At 41.3% G+C, this 26344-nt stretch overlaps 1 protein-coding gene across 1 annotated transcript in view; it reads left to right on the plus strand.

Moving 5' to 3' along the window:
* The first annotated feature begins 11280 nt into the window (after positions 1–11280).
* The window catches only part of RRP15 (ribosomal RNA processing 15 homolog), a 58273-nt gene continuing 43209 nt past the window's right edge, over positions 11281–26344 (plus strand). The window contains exons 1-3 of the mRNA XM_065938342.1: positions 11281–11446; positions 23376–23650; positions 26110–26207. Of these exons, the coding sequence (XP_065794414.1) occupies positions 11311–11446; positions 23376–23650; positions 26110–26207 (509 nt within the window). The 5' untranslated portion in view covers positions 11281–11310. The remainder of the gene's footprint in view (positions 11447–23375; positions 23651–26109; positions 26208–26344) is intronic.

Consider the following 26344-nt stretch of genomic DNA (forward strand, 5'->3'; position numbering starts at 1 on the left):
CCCATTCACCTTGCTTTGTCATCCTTCAATCTCAGCGCCTCATTCATTATGGGTTTTAGCACCTCTTACCATCATTGGTGACTTCATGGCTCTCAACCTTACTGAATATCAGAGTGAACTGAAATGCTTCCTGAAAACACCGGGGCTGGTGCCCTCTCCCCAGAGATGGGGGTTTAGTGATCCTAGAATAGGACTTATCTCTCAAGAGGAAGAGGATCTCCCACCTCAGTGCTCTCCTATCTGCCCCACCAAAGGCAGTAATGCACCAGTCTTCCTGTCCAGTTCAGTTCAGTCACTCAGTCACATCCAACTCTTTGTGATCCCACAGACTGCAGCATGCTAGGCCTCCCTGTCCATCACCAACTCCCGGAGTTTACTCAAACTCATGTCCATTGAGTCAGTGATGCCATCCAACCATCTCATCCTTTGTCATCCCCTTCTTCTCCCACCCTCAATCTTTCCCAGCATCAGGTTATTTCCAATGAGTCAGTTCTTCGCATCAGGTGGCCAAAGTGTTGGAATTTCAGCTTCAACATCAGTCCTTCCAATGAACATTCAGGACTGACTTCCTTTAGGATGGACTAGTTGGATCTCCTTGCAGTCTAAGGGACTCTCAGGAGTCTTCTCCAACACCACAGTTCAAAAGCATCAATTTTTCGGCACTCAATTTCTTTATGTCGAACTCTCACATCCATACATGACTACTGGAAAAACCATAGCCTTGACTAGACGGACCTTTGTTGGCAAAGTAATGTCTCTGCTTTTAAATATGCTGTCGAGGTGGTGTACAAAGAACAGGGAACCGATTTTCTTTCCAGTGCCTGATGGAAGTAGGCAGTGCTTCGAGGCCTGCCCATGGTGTCAAGGGCTACGTGAGGAGCTGCCGTCTGCCCCCACTCTGCCAGGCAGTGCTCTGGTTCCCTCACCAGGATAGTGCAGCGGAGCCCAGGAGACAGCAGCACCTCCACTCCCATCTGGCAGCAAGGAGGTGGGACAAGGAAGAAGGAGGCGGGAGGAGGGCAGGTCTAGGGTCCGTGGGGTCCAGCAGCCACAAAGCTTATGTCAGATCTCTACTCCCCCTTCTCTGATGTCAGCAGTGCCCAACAGTGAGCTGAGCTGACACCTCCATTCAGAAACATCTGAGCGACATGAATGAGTTCTACTTTTGCTGGAGTGAGATCAGAGGATTCAGCAGGAAGCAACACACACGCCTGGTTGGCCCTATGTTACACCTCAACAAGGGCACGGTCAGCTAAATAAAGAAGATTAAACAGGATCCAGTCTTATAAAATTCCAAATATTCAATAAGGTCTGGAGTGTCACAATATTTTACCCTAACTGTCCAAAACACAATTTTAAAAATAATAACAACCAGGAGCATTTACACCTTGAGTGAGAGAAGCAATCAATAGACTCTGAGATGATGATGAATCAGATCTTAGAAGTACGACAAAGATTTTAAAAAGAGTCATCAGGACTTCCCTTGCATTTAAGATTCTGCACTTACAATGCAGGTGGTGCAGGTTCAATTCCTGGTTGGGAAACTAAGGTCCCACAGGCTGCACAGCATGGCCAAAAGTAAACAAATAAAATACATTTTAAAATAAATAGAAACATTCCTCATAAAATGCCTCAACAATAGCAATTAATTTCTTGAAACAAATAAAAAAACAGAAAATCTTGACAAATAACTATGTTATTTTTTAAAAGGAAAAATGGAAATTATAAAACAGAAAAACATTGGGTTGGCCAAAAAGGTTACGTGGGTTTTTAAAAACTGTTACAGAAAAACCCAAATGAACTTTTTGACCAATCCAATCCAATAGTCAAAATAAAAAGCCAGCTGGATTCGTTTAATAGTAGAGTGGATACAGTGGAGGATAGAAGAAGAGCGACTACATTAATATCAGGTAAAGTGGACTTCAGAACAAAGAAAGTCACTAGACACAGACATTACACTAGAGACAGACATCACATAATGATAAATGATTAATCCACCAGGAAGACATTGACAGTCCTAAATTTGTGCATATCAAGTAACAGAGACTCAAAAATACCTGAAGCAATAACTGCTGGAGCTAAAATCTTGATTCTGGGTATGTCACAGATTATTTCTGAGCCACTATATCCTTATTTGTCAGAGGATGAGATGGCTGGATGGCACCACTGATGCAGTGGACATGAGCTTAGGCAAACTGCTGGAGATGGCGAGGGGCAGGGAGGCCTGGCCTGCCACAGTTCATGGGTCGCAAAGAGTTGGACACGACTGGGCAACTAAACAACAGCAACAAGCCCTGTTTGTAAAATGGGGTTATTAAACACCTGTCACATTGCCTGGTACAAGGGCTTCGTAAATAGAGCACTGGAAATCTTAGCTTCCCACAGCCATGTGAGAAGCCTTACAAAATGGTTCAGATCACCTGACCTGTTTTACTCAAAGGAAGTCTCTCCTCACACCATAAAGCACCTCAAGATTCAGGCTTCAGCTCAGAGAAATCAGGGCTGTCCCAGCCAAGGGCTGCATGGCCCCGGCAAAGTTGGGTTTCCAGTTCCTGGCATGGCCGAGTAAAGAGAGCACTCTTCACATCCCGAAGGAGACTCAGGTGCCCAGCTGGCTGTTGGTCTTGGTAGCAAAGCCTCTGGTTATGTCAGCGTAGACTTCAAAGACCACCATGTCTGCCCAACAGGCCAGTAGGAAAGCCCCAGCCTGCAAACAGGAAGGCTGACAACTAATGCTGGCCAGACTCAGGGCAGGCTCCTGGTACATCCTTCCCTACCCAGGGCCCCCCAGCAGTGGGCAGGTCTCAGTAAGTGCTGGGAACCCCAGGGAAGAGGCAAAGGGGATGGAGTGAGGACTGTGGTCTCTATGTGGCTGAGTCTTCCTGCACCTCGGCATTCGTTCTCCTCTGTGGAAGGGGCATGATCCCTCCCTCTCAGCCTGATGATGAAAATATTCCCCTGTGTGGCATTCCCACCATCTCTTTGAGATGAATGAGATTAGAGTAGAGATTTCTCCTTTGAAAATACCCTATGAACACAATCTTGTTCCCACCTACTCTGACCTCAGATTTAACAAAGATGATGCTTGCTTCTTTTCGAAACACTTTTCTCCTTTGATTTCTTAGTTTCCACGTTCTTTCTACTTCCTGGCTATACATTTTCATGCATGGACTTGTCATCTCCTAATACTGGAGTTTCTGCCACCTGGGCTGTAGCCTCCATTTTTCTCTTCCGCCTGGAAAAGCTCCGCCATCCCAGGATGTTAAAACCCACCAATAGGAGGTCTTCTGTTATCAAATTTTAGACCTCATATCTCTGACCCTGGCCTCTCTCTTGAGATTCAACTACTTATTCAACATTTTGACTTAGCTGTCAACATCTTAAACCTGATAAGTCCAAGTAGAAACAATTGACTTTTCCCATGAAGCTGTTCTTCCCAGCCTTCCTCTTAGCAAATGACACCATCATCCACTTAGCTACTAAACAGAAAAATCTAGGCCTAATTTCTAATTTATTGTCCCTCACTTCCTATATTCAAACCATCAACAGCTGTCTCCATATTTAAAATATACCCTTACTATGTCAATTGTCATTTATCTCTACCCCAGTCTGAATGACCATTATTTCTCACATAGAATTTTAGAGTTGCCTCCTAACTGGTCTGTGTATTGGCACTCTGATCCCCACATTTTCCAAAGGAACTTAAAGCATCTTTGAGAAGTGAGTTCTGATCCTGTTATTGCCCTGTTTAAAACAGTACCATGCCTCCCCACTTTTCTTGATATAAAGTTGAATGTCTTTGCCATGACCTATAAGGACACATTTCATCTAGCCTCTTCTTAACCCTCTTATCTCAGCATGTCATGCATCTCCCCTGCTCACTATGCTTTTGTTCCTCAAAAGAGCTTGCTTTCTCCTGAAAATTTTTCCCCAGATTGCCACATGACTGTCTCAGTCACACCATTCACATCCCAGCTCAAATGTCATCCCTTGGATGTACCTCTATCTAAGGTACTCCACTTCAGCCATTACCTTATCCCCAAATCAGTCTCTATTACATGACCCTGTTTTACTATCTTCCTGACACTATAATCTGTAGCTATTTATTTTATTTTTTTATTTACTTATTTATTGGTGTCTCCCTCACACAGAATGTAAGCATCAATAAGAACAAGGACTTTGACTGTTTTTTTTAGGAATCCCTGGTGCCTCAAACAGAACCTGGTACCTGGTAAGCACTCATTAAATATTTGATGAATAAATGAATGAACAGATGTCATGTCTGGGAAGGCTAGAGCCTGGGACCTTACCACTGGACAAACAATCACTTGTCTTGGATGATGAAGCCATTCAACTTCAGAAGGATGAAATAAGAAGGCCAAGCTCTTAAGGCCTCTTTCATCTGTATCTCTGGTCTATTAAGGATACGTAGATTGAGTTCAACTGTCACCATGGGGAGGAAGCAGCAGTTCCTTGTATAATGCTTGGGATGCACTTGATACTAGCACCAGTGAGCATCTGAGTGTCTAGAAGGATCGAGGAAGCCCACTTTTATCTTTCAGTTGCTTGATCATTCAGAAATCCAGGGCAAATTTTGTCACGGCTGATGAATACTGCCTAAGAGACTGCTAGCTGCCACAGGGAGGTGAGTATTTAATGGGAAGGCTTTATGCAAGGTGGAATACATCTTCTTGATGCATGACAGTAGCCATCTTACTAATGCGGGCTCTGAGACGAGGAGTCCAAGAGTAATTCGTTCAAATGAAATAATGCCTGTTAGTCTTGCCAGTAGGCCCCTGCTTCATGGTTTAACACCAACCGGATGATGTAATCAGTCCCTTTCTTGTTTACAAGGGTGTTTCTAAAGAGGCAATCTAACATTGCCTCAGTCTGATTACGAATAATGAAGCCACTGCTTGGGTCTGAATTCTACCACTGGCAGAAGTCCAGTGCTAGAGGAGAAGAAAGACAGAGGGGAATCTATCCTCCTCTTAAGATGTTCCAAAGTATTCAGAGGCATGTGTCCATTTTAAAATAATTTTATTCATTTATTTTTGGCTGTGCTGGGTCTTCATTGCTGCACAGGCTTTTCTCTAGCTGTGGAGAGTGGGGCCACTCTCCAGTTGCAGTGCGCAGGCTTCTCATTGCAGTGACTTCCCCTGTTGCAGAGCACAGGCCCTAGGCATTTTGGTCTGCAGCAGCAGAAGCACATGGGCTCGGTTTGTGAGGCTTCTGGGCTCGAGAGCACAGGGTCAACAGCTGTGGCGCATGGGCTTAGTTGCGCCATGGCAGGTGGGATCTTCCCCGATCAGGGATCCAACCCCTGTCTCCTGCATTGGCCAGTAGATTCTTTACCACTGAACCACCAGGGACACCCTGAAACGTGTCCTTAAAATAAAGATGATAAGATTCAGAAACAGCCATATGAACAGGAGTTTGGAATACGTGGGCTTTGTGGGGAGTTCCACTTTTTCTTTAGAAAGCAAAGTTACCTGGTTTGAGAGGAAATGATGTTCTAGTTAGCTGCTCCTTCAGTTCAGTTCAGTCACTCAGTTGTGTCCGACTCTTTGCAACCCCATGAATCGCAGCATGCCAGGCCTCCCCGTCCATCACCAACACCCAGAGCTTACTCAAACTCATGTCTATCGAGTCCGTGATGCCATCCAGCCATCTCATCCTCTGTCGTCCCCTTCTCCTCCTGCCCCCAATCCCTCCCAACATCAGAGTCTTTTCCAATGAATCAACTCTTCGCATGAGGTGGCCAAAGAACTGGAGTTTCAGCTTCAGCGTCAGTCCTTCCAATGAACACTGAGGACTGATCCCCTTTAGGGTGGACTGGTTGGATCTCCTCGCAGTCCAAGGGACTCTCAAGAGTCTTCTCCAACACCACAGTTCAAAAGCATCAATTTTTCGGCGCTCAGCTTTCTTCATAGTCCAACTCTCACATCCATACATGACCACTGGAAAAACCATAGCCTTGACTAGACGGACCTTTGCTGGCAAAGTAATGTCTCTGCTTTTCAATATGCTATCTAGGTTGGTCATAACTTTCCTTCCAAGGAGTAAGCATCTTAGTGAATTTCAAAAGCCTTAAGGTGACTCACATGAACGATCATTACAAGTAATTTCTTCTGTCCTTAGCATCAATCTCCAGAGGCATCTAAATTTCATGAGTCCTCTTTTCCCACAAAGGAAGACTCATTTTCTGTGTTCAGAGTCTTTCTACACAGAAGAACTTATGTTCACCTTTATATTCCTTCTACTCTGCAATACTCTAGAAAAAATCAGAGTTCAGAACCAAAAATTATTATTATTACTATTAGTTTTAGATCACTGCTATCAAATAACTTTAGAAAAGTTATCAAGTAACTTTGCATATCAGTATTGAATAATAGATTTTAGGTGAAGAGGGGATGGTTTGGGAAAACAAAACCTTCCTGGAAGTGTATTCTACAATAACATAGAAATGTAAGTTGAAAAATTTTTCAGAGTTTATTTAGTCCAGTTCCCTTGTCTTTAACATGAGGCAATTGAAACACATTTACCTCTGAAAGTAAAGCAACTTGACTAAGGTCATATAGTGTATCCAGGGCAATGCTTTCTGGATGCAAAGAACAGAAAACTTGACTTATTACAAACTGACCTAAATTATGACTCAATTTATCTCACTAAAAGTTAGGATAGATACATGGTGAGAGTAAGTGGCTCAGTGGTAAAGAACCCACCTGCCAATGCAGGAGATGTGGATTGGACCCCTGGGTGGGGAAGGTCTCCTGGAGAAGGAAATGGTAACCCACTCCAGTATTGTTGCCTCAGAAATCCCACGGACAGAGGATCCTGGCAGGTTACAGTCCACGGGGTCACAAAAGACTCGGATACGACTTAGCGACTAAACAACAGTAACAGCAAAATTAGTTTTCTTGGGCTGTCATAACAGAATATCACAGACTCGGTGACTTAAATAACACATGCTTATATTCTCACAGTTGGATGGCTGGATGGCATCACCGACTCAATGGATATGAGCTTGAGCAAGCTCTGGGAGTTGGTGACGGACAGGGAAGCCTGGTGTGCTGCAGCCCATGGGGTCGAGAAGAGCTGGACATGACTGAGTGACTGAACTGAACTGAATTGAAGAGGCTTTGAGGTGCCAGCAGGGGTGGTTTCTCCTGAAGTCCATCTCTTTGGCTTGTAAGTAGCCACCTTCTCTGTATACACATCACTTCTGTCTTCTCCTCTTCTTGTAAGGACACCAGTCCTATTGGCTTGAGGCCCACTTATTCGTTGTTGTTCAGCTGTTATTCATGTCTGACTCTTCCTACCAAACATTGGCTGCAGCTTGCCAGGCTCCTCCATCCTTTACTATCTCCTGGAGTTTGCTCCAAGAGGCCCACTCATATTCCCTGATTTAACTTTAATTGTCTCTTTGAAGGCTCTATCTCTAAATATAGTCATATTGGCAGTCAGAGTCTCAACTTATGAACTTTGGGAACCCAATTCAATCCATAACGGTGAATACAGTTGGGCCTGATGTTTTCTATTTAGGGAGGTTACTAATTATTGATTCTGCTTATTTAATAGAGAGCGGCCTATTCAGACTGTCTATTCTTGTGTGAATCTGGAGAAAACACTTTTTAAGAAATTGGTCCATTTAATCTAGGTTATCAAATTTGTGGGCATAGAGTTGTTCACTGTATTCTGTCACTATGTTGTTTACATTCATAGGATCTAATGATGTCCTCTCTTTTGTTTCTAATGTTAGTAATTTTTGAGCTTCTTTTTCTCTTAGCCTGGCTAGAGATTTATCCAAAGAAGCAGCTTTGGGTTTCATCAATTTTCTTTTTTGAGATGCTTGTTTCAATTTTATTGATTCCTGCTCTAATGCTTATTATTTCTTTTCTTCTATTTTGATTTAATTTGCTTTTCTCTTCCTAGTTTCCTAAGGTGGAAACTTAGATGATTGATTTTAGAGATTTCTTCTTTTATATGCTTATAAATGTATGCATTTGATGCTATAAATTTTCTTCTAAGCACTACTTTTTTCTGTATCCCACAAATTTTGATAAGTTGTTTTTCATTTTCATTTAGTTCAAAATATCTTAATTTTCCTCTTAAGATTTCTTCTTTATCCCATATGTTATTTAGAAACTTGCTGTTTAATCTTTACATGTTTTTGGATTTTTCATTTATCTTTCTGCCATTGATTTCTAGTTTAATTCCATTGTGATCCAGGAACAGACATTGCATTATTTCTATTCCTTTAAATCTATTAGGGCTTCCCTGGCGGCTCAGACAGTAAAGAATCCGCCTGCAATGCAGGAGACCTGGGATGACCTCTGGGTTGGGAAGATCCCCTGGAGGAGGGTTTGCAATCCACTCCATATTCTTGCCTGGAGAATTCCGATGGACAGAGGAGCCTGGTAGGTTACAGCGCTAATTTATTAAGATGTGTTTTATGGCTGAGAATATGGTCCATGTGATCTTGAGAGAATTCTGCTATTGTTGGATAAAGGAGTCTATGTATAGCAATTACATCCTTTTGGTTGATGGTGCTCTGAATTCAACTGTGTTCTTCCTGATTTTCTGCCCCCTGAATCTCTTCATTTCTGATGGAGGTGTGTTGACATCTCCAGCTATGATTGGTGAACTCATCCACTTCTCTTTGCAATTCTAATAGTTTTTGCCTCACATAGTTTGACAGTTGGTGTTAGGTAAATACACGTTAACAGTTGTTATGTCTTCTTAGAGAATTATCTTTTTGTGATTATATAATGCCCTTCTTTATCCTTGATAACTTTTCTTGCTTTGAATTGTGCTGGTGTGAAATTAATATAGCTACTCCTACTTTCTTTTCATGTGACTTTTCTTTTCCTTCTCTAGTGTCTTTCAAAGAGCAGGTTTTTAACTTTGATAAGGTCTAATTTTTCAATTTGTTCTCTGTGGATCATGTTTTTGTGCTGTACCAAAGACTTTGCCTAACTCAAGGACACAACGGTTTTCTCCTATGATTTCTTATAGAAAATTTTGCCTAACTCAGGGGCACAATGACTTTCTCCTATGGTTTCTTATTCAAAATTTATAGTTGTATGTTTAGGCCTACTCACTTTTGAATAAATTCTTATGTGTTGTGCAAGGTATGAATTGAAGTACACCTTTTTGCACCTGGACATCCAATTGTTCCAACAACACTGGTTGGAAACACTGTCCTTTTTCTGTTAATGTGACTTTGCACTTTTGCCAAAAATCAATTTTCCATATACGTGTGTGTATGTATTTATTTTCTGACTTTCTATTTTGTTCTGTTGATCTGTTTGTCTCCTTGATGGTAACACTACACTGTATTGGTAGCTGTAGGTTTATAATGCTTTGAAATTACACAGTGCTAACTCTTCAACTTTGTTCTTCTTTGTCATTTATTTTGTTGTCCTAGGTTTTTTGAATTTTCATAAGGATTTTATAATCAGCTTGTCAATTTCCACAAAAAGTCTGTTGGAATTTTGATTGAAATTTCAATGAATGCATTGACCACTTTGGGAAGAAGTGATAATAATGTTGCATCTTCTGATCCATGAACATGGTGTGAAAGTGAAAGTGTTAGTCAGTCCTGTGGGAGGACTCTTTTGCAGCCCCAGGGACTGTATCCCCACCAGGATCCTCTGTTTCTGGGATTTCCCAGGCAAGAATACTGGAGTGGGTTCCCATTTCCTACTCCAGGTAATCTTCCTGACCCAAGGATCCAACTGGAGTCTCTTCCATCTCCTGCATTGGCAGGCAGATTCTTTATAACTGCCACCTGGGAAGCCCCCTTAATACCTCCCACTCTTTAAAAAAATGAATAACCTTTAGTGGAACTTTTAACAGGGCTGTAGGCTGGCAGGGACAGTAGTTGGGAACTGATAATATTTCTATCACAACATCCATTCTAACTTTGTATCAGTCAAGGCAATCAGGAGATGGATACCACTTAGGAAACTGATTACAAATTTTAATGTAAGTTTGAGCTCTGTGGCTCAGACAGTAAAGAATCTGCCTGCAATGCAGGAGACCTGGGTTCAGTCCCTGGGTTGGGAAGAGCCTGTGAATTCCACAGAGGATCGGAATAATAAGGCACTGGGCTAATAAGTGAAGAGAACTCTAAAGAATATAATAATAGCAGTTAAAAGAAGCAGAGAGATACAGCACCCAAAGAAAAAGTGTGATCCCTCCCCAAGAAACGCTCTTCCGATAAAATGCTAAGCTTTCAGAAAGCCCTTAGACTATGTCCGGCCTATGGAACACGATGTAAGAATATGCTACATTATCCCTTCGACTCATTAACTTTGTGAATGTTATTTGTCATTCATTCACTTATCGCTTCTAAAAATGTATGTCCGAGTTCCTACCTTGGGCCAGGCCCCGTTGCTGGCCTTGGGGGTAGGATGGTGAATGAACTATGGTCCTTACTGACGAGGAGCCGACAAGTCAGGGAAAAGAAGTAGCGGCGGATTGTGGTAGCAGCTTTGGGGAAAGAGGGGCACTTGGGAAAGCAGGCGACAAAGGCCGACCTCGGGGAGAAGCTGGCCCCGGGAGGGAGGCAGGGGCACCTCGCCAAGGGCAGAGCTGTTGCAGCCTCGGTCTACATCGCGCGGGCGGAGCTAGGTCCGAGGCAGGAGGATGGGGCTGGAGTCCTTCACACCCAGGACCCCGGGGAAGAAATCCAGATTCTTGTCGGTGTGCAATTGGAAGCCACTCAGGGGTTAATCACAGCGAAATTTATCTGATCCGTTTTAAGTAAGATCTGGCGTGTTATGCATCTTTGCTGGTGGTGATCCGGGCAGAAGGGAGGACATTCTCATACTCTTAATTATCATCCCACCGTGCGAATTTTCTCGCTTCCTATCTTCTAACGCATTTAGTGGGCACGTTCGGGACATTCGTCGAACCCCATAAACAAACAAGAAACAAGGCGGCAGATACAAAAGCGGCCACCGGGAGGAAATGAAAGTGGACTGGGTCGGGTTGGGGGCAGAGTGGGGCGGCGGGCCAGGACCAGGGCGAGCTGGCAGACTCAGCGGAGAACTTACACTCACTGATTTATTATTATTATTATTATTTTTTTTTATTGGAGCCGGTAGCTCGGGAAGACAACCAACAAGTCCTCTTTCCCCGCATTCTGAAGCTCCAGCCATCGAACTCCGGCTAGATGGCCCCGCCCTGGAACCTTGTTACACCGGAACTTTGTTTTACTGGAACCTTGATCAGCCGAACTAGATGCCGAAGTTCCCGTTACTGCCGGACGCAAATGTAACGTGACGCTTCCGGTTAGGAATCATGGCCGCGGCCGTTGGCAACTCACGTGTGAGTGCGGGGAAAAAGCTGAAAAATTCACTAAGGAAGAAGAAGAGGATGAAAATGGTAGTAGCATCGGATCTGGGAGATAAGGACAAAGACACTTCCGATAATGAAGGTAACGTACTTGGGCTGAGCTTTGGCTACTCAGAGAAAAGGCCGGGCTGAGTTTGCGGGTAGCAGGGGGTACGAGTGAATTTCCCGCTGGCAGCCCGAATTTCATGTCCCCAGAACGGCGAAGGAGCGAATTTGGCTCCTTGTGAGAAGGTTTGAGAAAGTGGTGTTCAGGGGAAGGTCGCTGTCGCGTGTTAAAGCTTCCAAGTTCTTTTATTAGATATTTTCATTGTCACTGTAATTAACTAAGATGAATCTGTTGCTTTTTTAATAGCAGCAAAAAAAAAAAAAAAAAAAAAAAAAAAGCTTATCGTAGCAAGGGGCGAAAGGAAGGGCGATATCTAAAATTACAAGAATGAGTTGGGTCTCCTAGGGAGCAAGGAGGGAAAGTCCGAGAGAGGCTCGTAGGGAGCAAGGAGGGAAAGGCAGAAAGAGGAAGACGTCTGGTATACTTGAATTTTCTTGTGCAGTAGGTGCGTGCGTGTTGGGGAATTAGGGATGCGATACTAGTGGAAGGAAGCGTAGGTGGTTAAAGTAGAATAAATAAAAGCGGTTGATAAAGATGTCTTTCAGAGACGTTTATACTGAAAGGAAGGAAATGTATTTTGAGGCTTTCAACCATGGTGTGTCCATGCTGCTCCTCTTTACCATCGTTCTTGGCACTGGCTTCTCAGGTTACAAGGGGTCGCAGACGACCCCAGACCTTCTCCTGCTCAGAGATTGCTCCTTAATATATTGAGAGATAGTTACAAAGGTAGTTCTCATGATCCTGGTCCAGTTAACAGTAAGGATGGAGACAGAGAAATCCATATCCTGTAGAACCCAGTCGAGGCATTGCTTCCTTCTGTTTTATACATAAACCTCATACTGTATGATTTTTCTTTTAACGTTTCTCTCTCCTTATGGATACAAGTTGTTCAAGTGCTGGAACATGTCTTCATTATCTTTATTCTCATGGGGCCTCCCTTACACATTTTGGTACTAAGTACGTTTTCTTGCTGAATAAATAAATAAGGAATCATTTCATCATATCCAATGGAGAATGGAATCATTTCATCATATCCAATGGATAATCCAAGGATATGGGCCTTAGTTTTCTAAGTCTGGGGGTGGAGAGCACAGTGTCCTCAGACATAGGGAAAGCACACACAGTGCCATGTAGTCTCCTGAAACACACGGCTAGTTAGGTTGAAATGAATTGTTGGCTGTGGCCCTAGCTATTCAGAGGTGTTATTGAGACTGGGAACAGTTAAAGCCAGATTGTAAAGGATCCTGCGTGCCGTATGAAGAAGATTGGATTCTCTATCCGTAGGCAGTATGGAGCTCTTGAGACATTTTAAGCAAGAGAATGGCACTTCTTTATAAAATTCACTTCTAACTGTATGGTGACTGCCGTGGAGTGCCAGAGCAATTAGGCACAGTCGCAAAGCTCTGTTAGGGTTTGCACTAGGAAAGTACAGTGAAGACAGGAGGTACCCCCCCCCCCCCGAAATGTTTTTCAGAAGGAAAGCATTAAATTTTCTAGACAACCAACTTCCAAATAAATTTGTAGCACCATAAACTTTGGGTATATTCCTGTTAGCAGAAGTAGGTAGTAATAATAATAGCTTAGGTACTGTATCACTTTAATTCTCATAACAATCCTATAAGACAGGGTTATTGTTAATATTATCCTCATTTTACTTGTAAGAAACTGAGATGTAGAGAGTTTACATCTTGCTCCCACAGTGCATAAGCTGATAAGTTGATAGAGGACGCCACTAGTATTGGAGCTTGCTCTGTAGTTTTTACTCTGACCCCTAACTCCCTGATGCGGTTGAGGAACCAGGAGGAGAGAAATGACCAAACAAAACAAAACTTTCTGGAAAGTAAAAGAGCAGGGCCATAGAATCTTAAGCAAGAATTGGATATGAGCAGAGCATGGTATTGAGACAGGTTTTTGTTCCACTCTCTTAAGGTTCGATCACTAAGGGGTGTTTTTGTGGTCAGACTTTATAGCACTCTTTCCACCGTTTATAACTGTAGTCTTCCTTCCTTCCTCTCTTCTCCCATCCTTTCCTTTCTTTTCTCCTAAAATCTATGTATTATCTCCAGAAATAAATGATCACTCTTTTCTCAGTTGTATAAGATGCATCTGTGTTTGTGCTGCCTTTCAGAGGGACTTTGGGCTCCTTATGAGGGAACTTGCCTCAGTTCCCTCTTCCATAAAAGGGAGGTGGTAATAGCATGAGTTTGAGTAAACTCCGGGAGTTGGTGATGGACAGGGAGGCCTGGCGTGCTGTGATTCATGGGGTAGCAAAGAGTCGGACACGACTGAGCGACTGAACTGAGCTGAACTGAATAGTGTCTCCTCAGGATTGTTGTGAAGATTCAGTGGGCTTATGTATGTGAAGCATTTAATTTAATGGTTGGTACATGGCAACTCATCTCTCAGCCACCCGATAAGCCTTCCAGGCTTTGATAACAGTGATGTTTATAAGCTGGTGCTTTCTCCAGAAAGAGGTTAGAATTTCCTCAGGTAACCCTACAAGGGAGCTGATGGCCTTTCTGTTTTCAGATGAGGAGACAGAGGCTTGGAGATACTGTTTTCCATTATAGTAGAAAGCCTCTCAGTGGAACACTTTTCAGTCCATAGATGCCAGATGTTATCTTTTAATTCTGCCCTTCTTACTCCGCAATTAACCATTCAGTCATGTTTTCTTGGTAAAATTAGGTGTTAATAGTGGTTCTATTTATTTTTCAGTGATAGTGATTTTGACAGTCATGGATTGTCTCTGCCTAGTTGTTCTGTAGATAGCGTGCACTTAATATTTGCCAAGTTGAGTTCATGATTTCATCTTCAAAACAGAATCCAGGGAATAAGGAGGATGGCCCATGTCACTGTGCACTGGTGATCTGCATGTGACCTGACGGCTATTTACTCCTCCGGTCACATATCTTGTTGCTGCCTAGCTTGCTGGTGACGCAGTGTCTGAACTCCTCACCTCTTGAACATGTTTGTCCTCCTCCCTTCTCACCATGCCTATGCTGGCCCACTAGCTACTCTTTTTTTCCCTTCACTTTGTCTTAACCAGCTTCTCTAGTTTTCTGTTTAGTTGTCTCCCTCTGCCTTTTCTTTCAGGATTTAGGACATGTCTCTTCAATAAAGACAATAAAAGGCCTTTTATTTAATAAATTCAGTAATGTAGGCCCTTTGGATGGAGATGTTTTCCTTTGCTTTAACTCAAAATTTTCTATTTAATATAAGAAATGGATTTTTTTTTTCCTCCTGTAAAATCAGATATTTCTGGGAAGATGATGCATGAAAACAGCTTTTCTGTTTTTTTAAAAATTTATTTATTTATTTTATTTTATTTTTTTATTTTTTATTTTCTTTTATTTTTCAGTGGTTTTTGTCATACATTGATATGAATCAGCCATAGAGTTACACGTATTCCCCATCCCGGTCCCCCATCCCACCTCCCTCTCCACCTGATTCCTCTGGGTCTTCCCAGCCCACCAGACCCGAGCACGTGACTTTTAACAAGTGGTGCTGGGAAAACTGGTCAACCACTTGTAAAAGAATGAAGCTAGAACACTTTCTAACACCATACACAAAAATAAACTCAAAATGGATTAAAGATCTAGATGTAAGACCAGAAACTATAAAACTCCTAGAGGAGAACATAGGCAAAACACTCTCCGACATAAATCACAGCAAGATCTTCTATGACCCACCTCCCAGAATATTGGAAATAAAAGCAAAAATAAACAAATGGGACCTAATGAAAATTAAAAGCTTTTGCACAACAAAGGAAACTATAAGTAAGGTGAAAAGACAGCCCTCAGATTGGGAGAAAATAATAGCAAATGAGGAAACAGACAAAGGATTAATCTCAAAAATATACAAGCAACTCCTGAAGCTCAATTCCAGAAAAATAAATGACCCAATCAGAAAATGGGCCAAAGAACTAAACAGACATTTCTCCAAAGAAGACATACAGATGGCTAACAAACACATGAAAAGATGCTCAACATCACTCATTATCAGAGAAATGCAAATCAAAACCACAATGAGGTACCATTACACGCCAGTCAGGATGGCTGCTATCCAAAAGTCTACAAGCAATAAATGCTGGAGAGGGTGTGGAGAAAAGGGAACCCCCTTACACTGTTGGTGGGAATGGAAACTAGTACAGCCACTATGGAAAACAGTGTGGAGATTTCTTAAAAAACTGGAAATAGAACTACCATATGACCCAGCAATACCACTTTTGGGCATACACACTAAGGAATCCAGATCTGAAAGAGACACGTGCACCCCACTGTTCATCGCAGCACTGTTTATAACAGCCAGGACATGGATAAAAATAAATTTATTTATTTGGCTGCTTCGAGTATTAATTGCAGCAATCAGGTTCAGCTGCCCCACAATATGCAGGATCTTAGCTCCCTGCCAGGGATTGAACCTGTGTCCCCTGCATTGGAAAGCAGATTCTCAACCACTGGACCACCAGGAAAGTCCCCGGAAACAGCTTTTCTAGTTCAGATATTTGTGTACATGTGGCCTTGGCAGAACTATATTATCAAAAATTAACAGAGCCTGGGTTCTGAGAGACTGTAAAGGCGGGCGATTGAAGCGGACTTCAGACACATGAAGAATCAGCATGCACATTACAGGCTTGTTATTGAAGTGTACCAACCAGCTCATTTTGTCAGGAAATTGAGTCAGAGACTTATATTTGAATTTTAATTGGTTCATAAAAATTGATAAGGACTCGCCTTTTATCAACATTTGAAAGCAGCTTCCTTCAGCGAGATGCTACTTATATTTCCTAGAAAAACACGAGTATAGCCCATGTGTTGTTTGCACTTTTATTTTTTGTCTTCTGACTTTAATTTCTTTTGACATGTTGTTTAAGAAAGGTAGAAAATTGTGATTTCATGAGTGTAAAACTCTTGGATATTGTTTGTCAGACTTTGCAGAAGTTTCCTAGTTCTGTTACCTTAAAGCCTTGGTAAAAGCTGTGTTTCAGAACTTGGCATGAATCCTGATATGTGATGGAGTACTTGAAATCCATTTATTATGAAATTGGAAACTTAATGTGATTTTTACACTCTTTTCTCATGTACCAGATATCACTGAGGTTACAGATTAGCAGAATTCATATGCGATATAAACTTGAATGATAGTAAAATGATTCAGACTGTTAAATTTTGGTAGATTGTAATACTTACTTTTCAGTAGGGTTTGAACTTTGGTCATAGTAAAATTGTGAATGATCCCAAATCAGAGATATGTGTAAGGTAAGATGCTGTAGTCAGCATTCGAGTAATACATAAATGGCAAGCATTATAAAGGAGAGGATGACACCCCTAAATGAGTTAACCTGGAACTACTCAGAGTTTTGAGTTAATGGTGGTGGTTTAGATACCGTGTGTGCTTGGCTTGTATGTTTGTAGTCTAAATAAAAAACACAGCCTTTCCAGTCAGTAGATCAATTCAGGTGAAAAAATGAAAACAGTGGTGATGATATCAAGTATTATAAAGAGCAGTCATGGCAACCTGTTCCAGTTTTCTTGCCTGGGAAATCCCATGGACATAGGGACCTTGTGGGCTACAGTTCACGAGCTTGCAAAATGTGACTTAGTGACTAAACAACAAAATGATAACCTCTACCTCTGAGCTACTGAATTACTCAGATCTACAGAATTTATGCACTGTTGGAGGTTTATATGCAATGCCTACTTGCTTAAGATTGTAATATTTATTAAAAAAAAAAAAGAAAGCTCTGTAGTCAGTAAATCATCCCATGTAAAAAGAGCCTTGGTCCAGTGCCATCAAGTGATTACTGCTCCCGCATAGCATGTGCCCATATGTCTATAAACTAGTAGGGAGGAATGGTAATTTCGTTTTTTTCTGAGTTATCCTGGTCACATATTTGAATAATGGCTATATACTTCTAAAACAAGACTTGATAACAATCCAGTTTAGAAGGTCCTAGGAGCAATCCCTTCCTTTTTTGATAAACTACAAAGCAGTATTTAAGATGTAATAACCTAGCAGATAAATAAACTTTTCATCAAACTGTAGCATATAACCTCCTGCATCCTTTAAGTTACTTAAAATAGCAAAGGAACATGCCTAAGAAACGAAGTATATCATAGTCCTACTTGAGTGGTTTAGCAATTTATAGAACAGGCTCAGGAAACAGACTACTTCCAGGCTCTATCTGGCTTGCCCAGATAGCACATAGTAATCACATCCGACAGTTTTTCCCATGGTAAAACTTTCATTTTATTTTTGGTTATTTTTATGGAAACCTGAGTAACTTCATTTTTTTTTTTTTTTTAGAGGTAAATGCTTTTTTAAAAAGTTTTCAAGTATCAATTTTGAGTACTCTAAATTAAGTAGTAAAGGGCAAGAAAGAGCACGTGGCGTGCTAGAACAGATGCTTTATACCTGGATGGGGAGCAGTGGTTTCCTGGAGCTCTGTATGACTGGGGGTGAAATGAATGGGATGTGAGCACTGGCTGTTCTGGTTAGCTGTGGCTTACAGAGAAATTCCTCTTTTAATTCAAGCTTTATTAAGCTATTGAATTGGCCAAAAAGTTTGCTCAGGTTTTTGGGAGGATAAACCCAGATGAACTTTTTGGCCAATCCAATGTATTGTGGCTGTTCTCTGCATTAGTTCAGTGTACATTAGTCTGAGTTGAATCTTGGAATCAGAACTATGTACTGCCTTAGAAATCAGCACCCTGTCACCCTACCTTGTTCACCTTGTGGCTCTGGATGTTTTTAAAACTTTTCTAAGCTTCAGAACCATTCTGTTTGTAAATAGAGTAATAATAGCATCTCAGAGAGTGTTCTGAGATTAAGCAATAATGCATAAGAAGCCCTTTAAATAGTACTTAGCCCTAAGCAGTTGTTGGCTAGTTAATATTCATCACTGTTTTAGAGTGCTTGGAAAGCTGTAGGACAGAGACCACTTCTGAAGTAGAATCAAAGGTGTCTTGCTCACCATGAACACCTGGCATGTGGGTTAGAGGATAGCCAAGACTGGGTGGAATTATAGTGGAAGGAAAATTTATTCCCCCTCCCCCTGTCTTTTGTCAATCCTTTTTAGGACTTTTGGGATGCCTCCCTGCTCTGGCTCCCAGGTTCGTAGTCTCCTTGTCTGTCTTCTGATTATTGTCATCTATTTAATGCCTCCTGTGTGCCAGAGCTGTGCTAAGTGCTTTCCCTGCTTTTTCTCATTTAATCATCATAACAACCTAGTGAGATAGGTACTGTTTTTGTTCCCAGTTTACTGAGACACAGAGGGGTTAGGTAACTTGCCCAAGGTTATGCTAGTAGGAGGTAATGGAAATGGGGCATAACTCCACGTCTGCTCTTTTTATATTCTGAGTGCTTAACCCGTGTGCTGTAAAGCTTTACACTCAGCACCTTGTGTGTCCTGTAGATCCCAGCCACTAGAGCTGTTTGTTCTTTGCGCCAGTCTTCTCTGCAGCCACATTGTGTATGTCCTGAGGGGCATGGGGGTGGGCGCGGGGAGGGGTGTAATTGACATGTAAACGTTCCCTGTGGGCTAGGCACTCTTTTAAGAAACTGAGTTAATTACCATAAAACCCCATGAAGTAGGTGCTGTGTTACTGCCATTTTTACAGACGAGGAAACTAAGATTGAGAAGGTAAAAACCTTCAGAAAAGTCACGTAGGTTTGTGTCTGGAGTTAAGATTGAATCAGGCAGCCTGAGTTCTGTGTCTTTACTCTTTTTTAACCACTACTAACTGATCTCAAATTTTTATAAGTTCTGTTTGATTTAGAGTAAACTGTAAAGGTGTAATGTAAGATCAAGGTTAAGCAATATCCTTAATGCTCCCAGATGATAATTGTATTTTAAAAGAACAACCTTCTTAATCCAGTAGAGAAACTTTCTTAGAAAGAGGGATCTGAGTAAGTGGGAGGTGAAAATAGCATTAGCAGTTTGGCTGCTTGCTGGAAGTACACACTGTAGTGCAGAACCTGGGGCTTGATGTATGGTTTTTTTTTTTGGATGATAAATCAGACTGGCTTATTTATATAAACTAACCAGCTTTTCATACCCAGTTCTTACTGTTCAATCCCCACATCTCCAGTTTCAGCCTGTATGAACTTCTTTATATTTTATAGATATCTTACCTTCTTCAACATCCCCATGCTTTTTGGACATGCTGGTTTCTTCTGCCTGGAGTGTCGTAGTGATGATTACAATACTAATTTTAATTTTATTACAGAACATTGACTCAAATCTAGAATGTTTCGGTTCTGGATTCAATGGTCTTGCCCATGCCTCTTTTGGTTGGCCTTATTGTAGAATTTTACTTCTTCGGCCTTTTCCTTCTCTTGTCATTCCAGCTCTTACTTTACCTTTAAGAAATAACTTGAAATCATCTTTGTAAAAGATACCCCTAAACCTTTTCTTCTTTATTTTTTATTAGAAGAATGCTTACAAATTTTAAACCAAAATTTTCTATTAGTATCCTGCTAAATATTTGACTTCTTCAAGGGGAAAATCTAGATTTTTCATTTTCTCCTTCCTTCATCTTCATTCACGAGTATTTGGTAAATATTGAAGGACTGTGAGTTTTTTAAAAAACTTTATCCCAGTTCCAAAGGCTAAGGAAAATAACTCACTTTTCTGCCAGCAGCTCACCGTATCTGGGATGACGGACAGATGGCAAGTTTGAAAGGCTAGTGGAAGTTTGGAGAAAGTGCAGCAAGAGATGGAGAGATGCTTCTGCCTATCTGGTTACCTCAGAAGTCTAACCTTGCCCTGCCCAATGTGGCCACTAGTCGCGGTGAAGTAATGAAAACTTCGTCAAGTTAAAAAAAAATTCGGTGACTTCATTGTACTAGTCACATGTGAAGGACCCACTAGGCTCTTGTGGTTGGTGGGCAGCTCTGATAAGAGAACATTTCCATAAGCACAATGTTCTGTTGGAACCGTTAGTTATTACTTCCAGTAAGCATTCTTTGTCGCCTTTCCTTAATTTCCAGGTTTTTAAAATAGAATGCAAACTTAGAGTTAATGTTTAAAATAACACCCAGGACTTCAAAGGAATTTTTTGCTTATCTGGAGCCTTTAGATCCCTGGGTTACATCCACTTCTGTTGAATATCAGTTTGTGATAAATTCAAAAAAATCTCGTCTTCATTGGCCATGGTAAATTTTTAAGGGTCAGTTCTATTTTCTGACTTGTGTAGTGATTTGCTTTGGTATTCCAGAAGAAAACTTTGTTTTGTAGTATGCTAGCTGACCACATAACATTGACATATTTAAATTTATTTCTAGAAAATACCATCATTTCCATTGGCCATGAGTGCATGACTGAAAACTTCTGAGTTAGGGTGTCTTAAAAATATAGTAAAAAGCCATGACTGCAGCAAATTCCTCTGGAATGTTTTTTTTTTTTTTTAATTGGTGGGGTAAGTGCAGGTTGTATGAAATGGTGTTCTAAAACTTCATGAATTTATTGTGTCCGTAGCATGCATGTTGTGGTAGTCAAACTGGGTAAGAAACAAACCAAAGAAAAATAGCCCAGGTTTAGAAATGGAGAACTGCAGTGGCTTATACAACCAGAAAGTCTTTGGCTGCCTTTACAGTGTTGGTGAATATGTGAAATTCACTGCAGTTTGTGTGTGACTTCATTAGGACAGAACACTAGGTGTCAGTGTTGTAGTTTTGACATTTTTTTACCAGGAACTAGTAAAATCCTCTGCTGCTGATCACTCAGATTCTTCATTGACACAAACCATTGTGCCTCTTTACATTTAGATGAATGCGTGCCTAGAAGAAGTACTTTTCAAAGAATTGTTTATTTTGTTGTTAGTACCTGTCCAGTGCTGCTGACTCTGAGGAGTAAACATATTCTGTATTAACATACATGTTTTTCACCTAACTACATTCCCCAGACTGTTTCTCAGTGTACTTTCCAGGGAACACTGGCCCTAGGAGATGGGTCTGGGCTTTGCAATCTGGCGTATAGTAGACACACAGATTTTCATTGAATGGTAGTGCTTTCAGCTTTTGTTTGGCAAAGTTTGTATACTTTCTCTTACGTTGCAGAGAGGGAGCGTTTTTATATCACCTAAATCTGCATGTCACATCCTTGTCCCCTTCTCAGATTTCTTAAATTTGCCAGGCATACAGGATACAGTGGAGGCTTCAAATTATGCATCAAATTAAGTTCTCTTTCAAAATTTTTTTTTCTTTTTTAAGAAATATGCAACACATTAGGGCAGTAGAATTATTAATGATTCTTGCTTCTTTTGGAGAAGGAAATGGCAACCCACTCCGGTGTTCTTGCCTGGAGAATCCCAGGGACAGAGGAGCCTAGTGGGCTGCCGTCTATGGGGTCGCACAGAGTCGGACACGACTGAAGCGACTTAGCAGCAGCAGTAGCAGCTTGCTTCTTTATCGTTTCCTTTAATTTTTTTGATACCATTAACATACTTTATGTAAGATCATACTTTTTTAAAGTATTATTTTGCTCTCCGTGTTTAATTTTATGTATTGTTCTGTTACTTTTTGAAGATACTTCATTTTTACTCCTATGCTTGAGACTCATTTTATATATGTATAAACTGATTTGTTTTATATATTTTTATTTGCCATTTTCTAATATGCTGCAAATTTTTGTTTGAAATGTATTAAATAGTTTTCCATCCTTTTGTTTCATGAGTTCTCAGCAATCAAAAAAACAAAGATATTAGTCAAATGTAATACCAAAAAGCAAGTGTAGTGATTACTAAGTCAAGTCATTAAAGCAGTTCTGTCTTAATTCATGACTTCAAGTCAAGAGGTTAGGGAGGATCACTCAGAGTGGAAGAGCTGACTATACAGTCAGTTCCATTCTCTTTGATCGTAGCCATGAGCTATTATAAAACTGCTTTTGAAGTATTTCTTAATTGAGTTCCGCAGGTTTTTGAAGAGCAAAGCAGAAGTGCTTCAGAAGGCTCTGGGATACAGTTGCACACAGATTTCGCTGGCGCTTGTGCTCTTATTAAACTACAGTGAGCTTCAGAGTCTGAGGCAGACTGCAAAACTTAAAGTACCCAGGGGTCCTCAGCAAGTTGGTTTTCAAGCGAGGCCACCAACTGGATTGTGTTTTGGCCACCCCTCTGATCTCAGCTGTTTTAATCTTGCAGATGACATAGAATCATGTGTATGCTTCTTTGGGTGGTTCTGGGTGGTCTGCATGGTACACCTCCACAGTGTACAAATTTGTGTCCTTCACTCAAAACTTGGTATTTTCATTTGGCCGTCCAGCAGTGCAGTCAAATTTGGGGCACGTATCGCGTCATTAGATTATTTTTTCAAAAATGTTGCAACACCCAGTTTATTAATGTTATAGGCAGATTCTATAAAAGGAAACAAGTGTTTAGATTTTTCCGTACCGGGATTCAGGATTTTAAACATCTGGGCCAAAGCCCTCAGAGAACTTCCTGTGACTTCTCTGTGCCATGGAAGCACTATTTCATTTTCTTGACAGATTGAAGCTTTTGTCGTTAACTTGTTTTTAAAACAATATTTGTCAGTGTCCTCAAGTAGCTCAATAGCGCAGCTAAAAGCTGTGGGTTTGCACACACCCTGCGGCAGCCCCAGGGCAGCCTCTGTCACCGCTGACCATGGGACGCCCTGAGGCTGTCAGATTTACTTCCATTCCCTGGGTCCTGGGTGCTGATGCTGTGGCGGCCTCCCCTGGCCACATGGCCGGGCCAGGTCTTTGCAGGTGGGTGACAGGAGGATGGAGGGTCCTGCCATTCTCCACTGTCACTGCAGCTGTGGCCCTTGGAAATAAGGATGGAGATGGATGGAGAACCATTAGCCTTAGGAAGGCACCTGGGGGTCTCACCGTGGCCTTGCCAAACTCTGCCTCCAGTATTAAAGTTCAGTTTGTTTCTACTGTTAGGTTCTCTCGGAAGCTGTGGATTGGAAAAAGATCACTTTTCCTCTGGTGATGACGCAGTAGAAGCTGACAACGAAGATGAAGCTGAACCCCGCGAGGATGACAGTGACAGTGCTGCAGAGGCTAGTGTGGGGACTAACGCGGGCTGGGCAGATGCCATGGCTAGAATCCTGAACAAGAAGATTCCTGAGAGCAAACCCACCATCCTGGTCAGAAACAGAGAGCTGGAAAAGGAAAAAGAGAAGTTAAAACAAGAGAGACTAGAGAAAAGGAAACAGGTGTGTCCTACCAGTTGTTCTGTACATTGGGGTGTCAAGGCTAGTTCTCATTGTTACCGAATTGTTCTTTCAGTGTTTGTCCAGTTAACATTCCAGTTTGTAACTTGTGTTGTATCTGTGAGTGGATAACCAAGGTTGTGTTCAGAAACCTAGTCTGAATCATTCTCTTGAGCACGTTTTTTATTCATCTAAGCAAAACAATAAAAATGTGAACTCCAAGGAAATGTGTCCTTTTAAAAGTGAAGTACTTATACGTGTGCCAGTGACTCCTAGGTTTGAATATTTTATTCAACTTACCTGTCCAGATGTTAACTTTATTAATAAAGTTAACTCTGAACTAATAGAATCATATTAGTTACTTTTAGCTTAAAATCTATTTTATGATATAAATCTGTGATGGTGTCATTGACAGGGTTGGTTGCAGTTCTGAAAACGAACTATTTTACTGATGGATAAACTTGAGTACATTATATCTTTTGTTAAACCACTGATGGAAGAAGGTAGACTGGTGCTGTCTGCTAATGAAAGGCCAGAAGTTGGACTTTAAGTTTGCTGTTGTATATTACAACGATAAACAATAATAAGTGAACAGTAGAATAATAATACGTCTAAACTATTTTGCCAATGAAATAGGTATTATTTTTTAATGAAAGAAAAATAACTTTATATAGTCATACTGACAATATAAAAGTACTTATTTCCAAGAGGTACTTTATCCATAAAAGAGAGAAAACTTAAGTTCCAGTTGGCATTTGTTTCCTTTTAAGTTCACCATCCCCTTATCTTGTTTCAAGATGAATGTTTTCCTTGTTCCTAATACTTCGTGCTCTCTGTTGGAGGCTGTATAAAGATGGAACTTTTCAAGTGCTGCTCTTAGAACGTACTCTATTACTAATTCAATATTCTCATTGTACTTTATTTAAGATCAACTTTGTCTCTAAGTCTTACTGATAGCTTTTCAACTTAAAATTTGAACCTTTGTTTTTCTTTTTAATCTGGCAAAAACTAGAGGAGGCTTTAAAAATATCAGAATCCTTAATTACCCCTAGTGCCAATGTTTCAGTAAGAGAACAACATTTTAAAGCCAACAGAAAGAAATTCCTGACTCTGCTCTGTGCCAAAGCTTTGCGTGCTAGAGCTGATGCTGTCCACATAATGCATGAAAGCACGCGTGTTCATACCAGGAACACGACCCAGCAGCCACAGGTGCTCTGGAGTATGTATTTGTGGGTAGAGTCTGTGTAAATTGTGTTTGTTTCTTAATGTTAAATATTATTGGCTTCCAGAATATTGGCTACCTATTTCTAATTATAAGTAGAGAAATACCTTTCAGAGTTAAAAAATACCTGGGGATCATGCTTGCCTGTTATCCCCTGAGTACAAGAGATAATTAAGGATTGACTGTATTAAACTTAAAAGTAAGGTTTTTTATTTCTGGTATAATCTGACAGTGAATTTCATTATAGTTAAAATATCCAATTTGGGGAAGAACCTATTTCTTTAAAAAGACTTCAGAGTATAGCAAGAGCAAAGATTTGGTTTTACTGTGAACAGATGTTTTCGTTAATACAAAGTTAGAGATCAGGTGAATGAAGAAAAGGAAGAGATGAAAAGGAGACTTTTTTCCACTGGTTCTTCCTGATTTTGATGCTTATTACCAGCTTCTTGATAATTAGTTCATCATATTCAGTGTATTTGATGTTTGGTGATATGTTGACCTGAGCGGGGGACCTGGAGAAGCAAGTGTATCAAATCGAGGACCTGAGACCAGGAAACCCCCTGAGAACAGTTTTGAATGAGATGATGTTGTCTGTGGGATATTCTTGTTTCCTAATCTGTTTCTATATCTGCAATCTGCATTATCACAGGGAGTCAGCTTGCTGTAGTTTGTGACTGGTAAGCCATATACGGCAAGGACAGTGGTCAGATGTGCCATAAGAGGAAAGAAGAACAGTCACTGTTTAAATAGGTTCTATCTATTACAGTGCTAATAGGACACAATGCTGTTCTTCTAAAAGCTGATACAAGTTTTTAATAATTCCGGCCTCTGGGGAAGTCAGTTTCTAAAAATAAAGAGACGCGGTGTTTAAACTCGTGGTTACGGAAGAGGGTGGTTTGGCGCCTTGCCGATGCTGCCTTCTGAGGCTTCTGGCGATGGCAGGTTGGGCACAGGGCTCCCTCACCCCCAGCCTGGCCCTCCTGGCTCCGCACGCTGGCGGTGCTCCAGGCCCCTGCTGTCGGAGAGCCTGCCGGCCGCTCACTGGGTGCGTCTCACATGACACGCCGCGTGCTAACCGCAGGCTCCCGGAGCCGGACCCCTGAAAGGGTGGGCTTCTGAAACTGACGACTAAAGCTCGAATGATTTATTACCTTTGTCCTTTCACAGAGTATCATATCAAAGTGTGCTGCACTTTTAAAAATGCCTAATGTTCTTTCACATAACACTATTTATAACACAGCTTGATAAGAAGCGGGAATGGGAAATGATGTGCAGAGTAAAGCCAGATGTTGTCAAAGACAAAGAAGCGGAGAGAAATCTTCAGAGAATTGCTACGAGGTAAGACAGTGCTCTTGCCCTTTAAAAACTAAGTGCACTGAAGCTTTGTAGTGATCCATTTCTGACGAGGTTTGCTTCTTAAGCTCTGCCTGGTCAGAGCCAAGTGATTTACATCTCAGCCTGCCTGCCTAATACTG

This window comes from Muntiacus reevesi, chromosome 5, assembly GCF_963930625.1.
Source record: "Muntiacus reevesi chromosome 5, mMunRee1.1, whole genome shotgun sequence".
Lineage (NCBI taxonomy): Eukaryota > Metazoa > Chordata > Mammalia > Artiodactyla > Cervidae > Muntiacus > Muntiacus reevesi.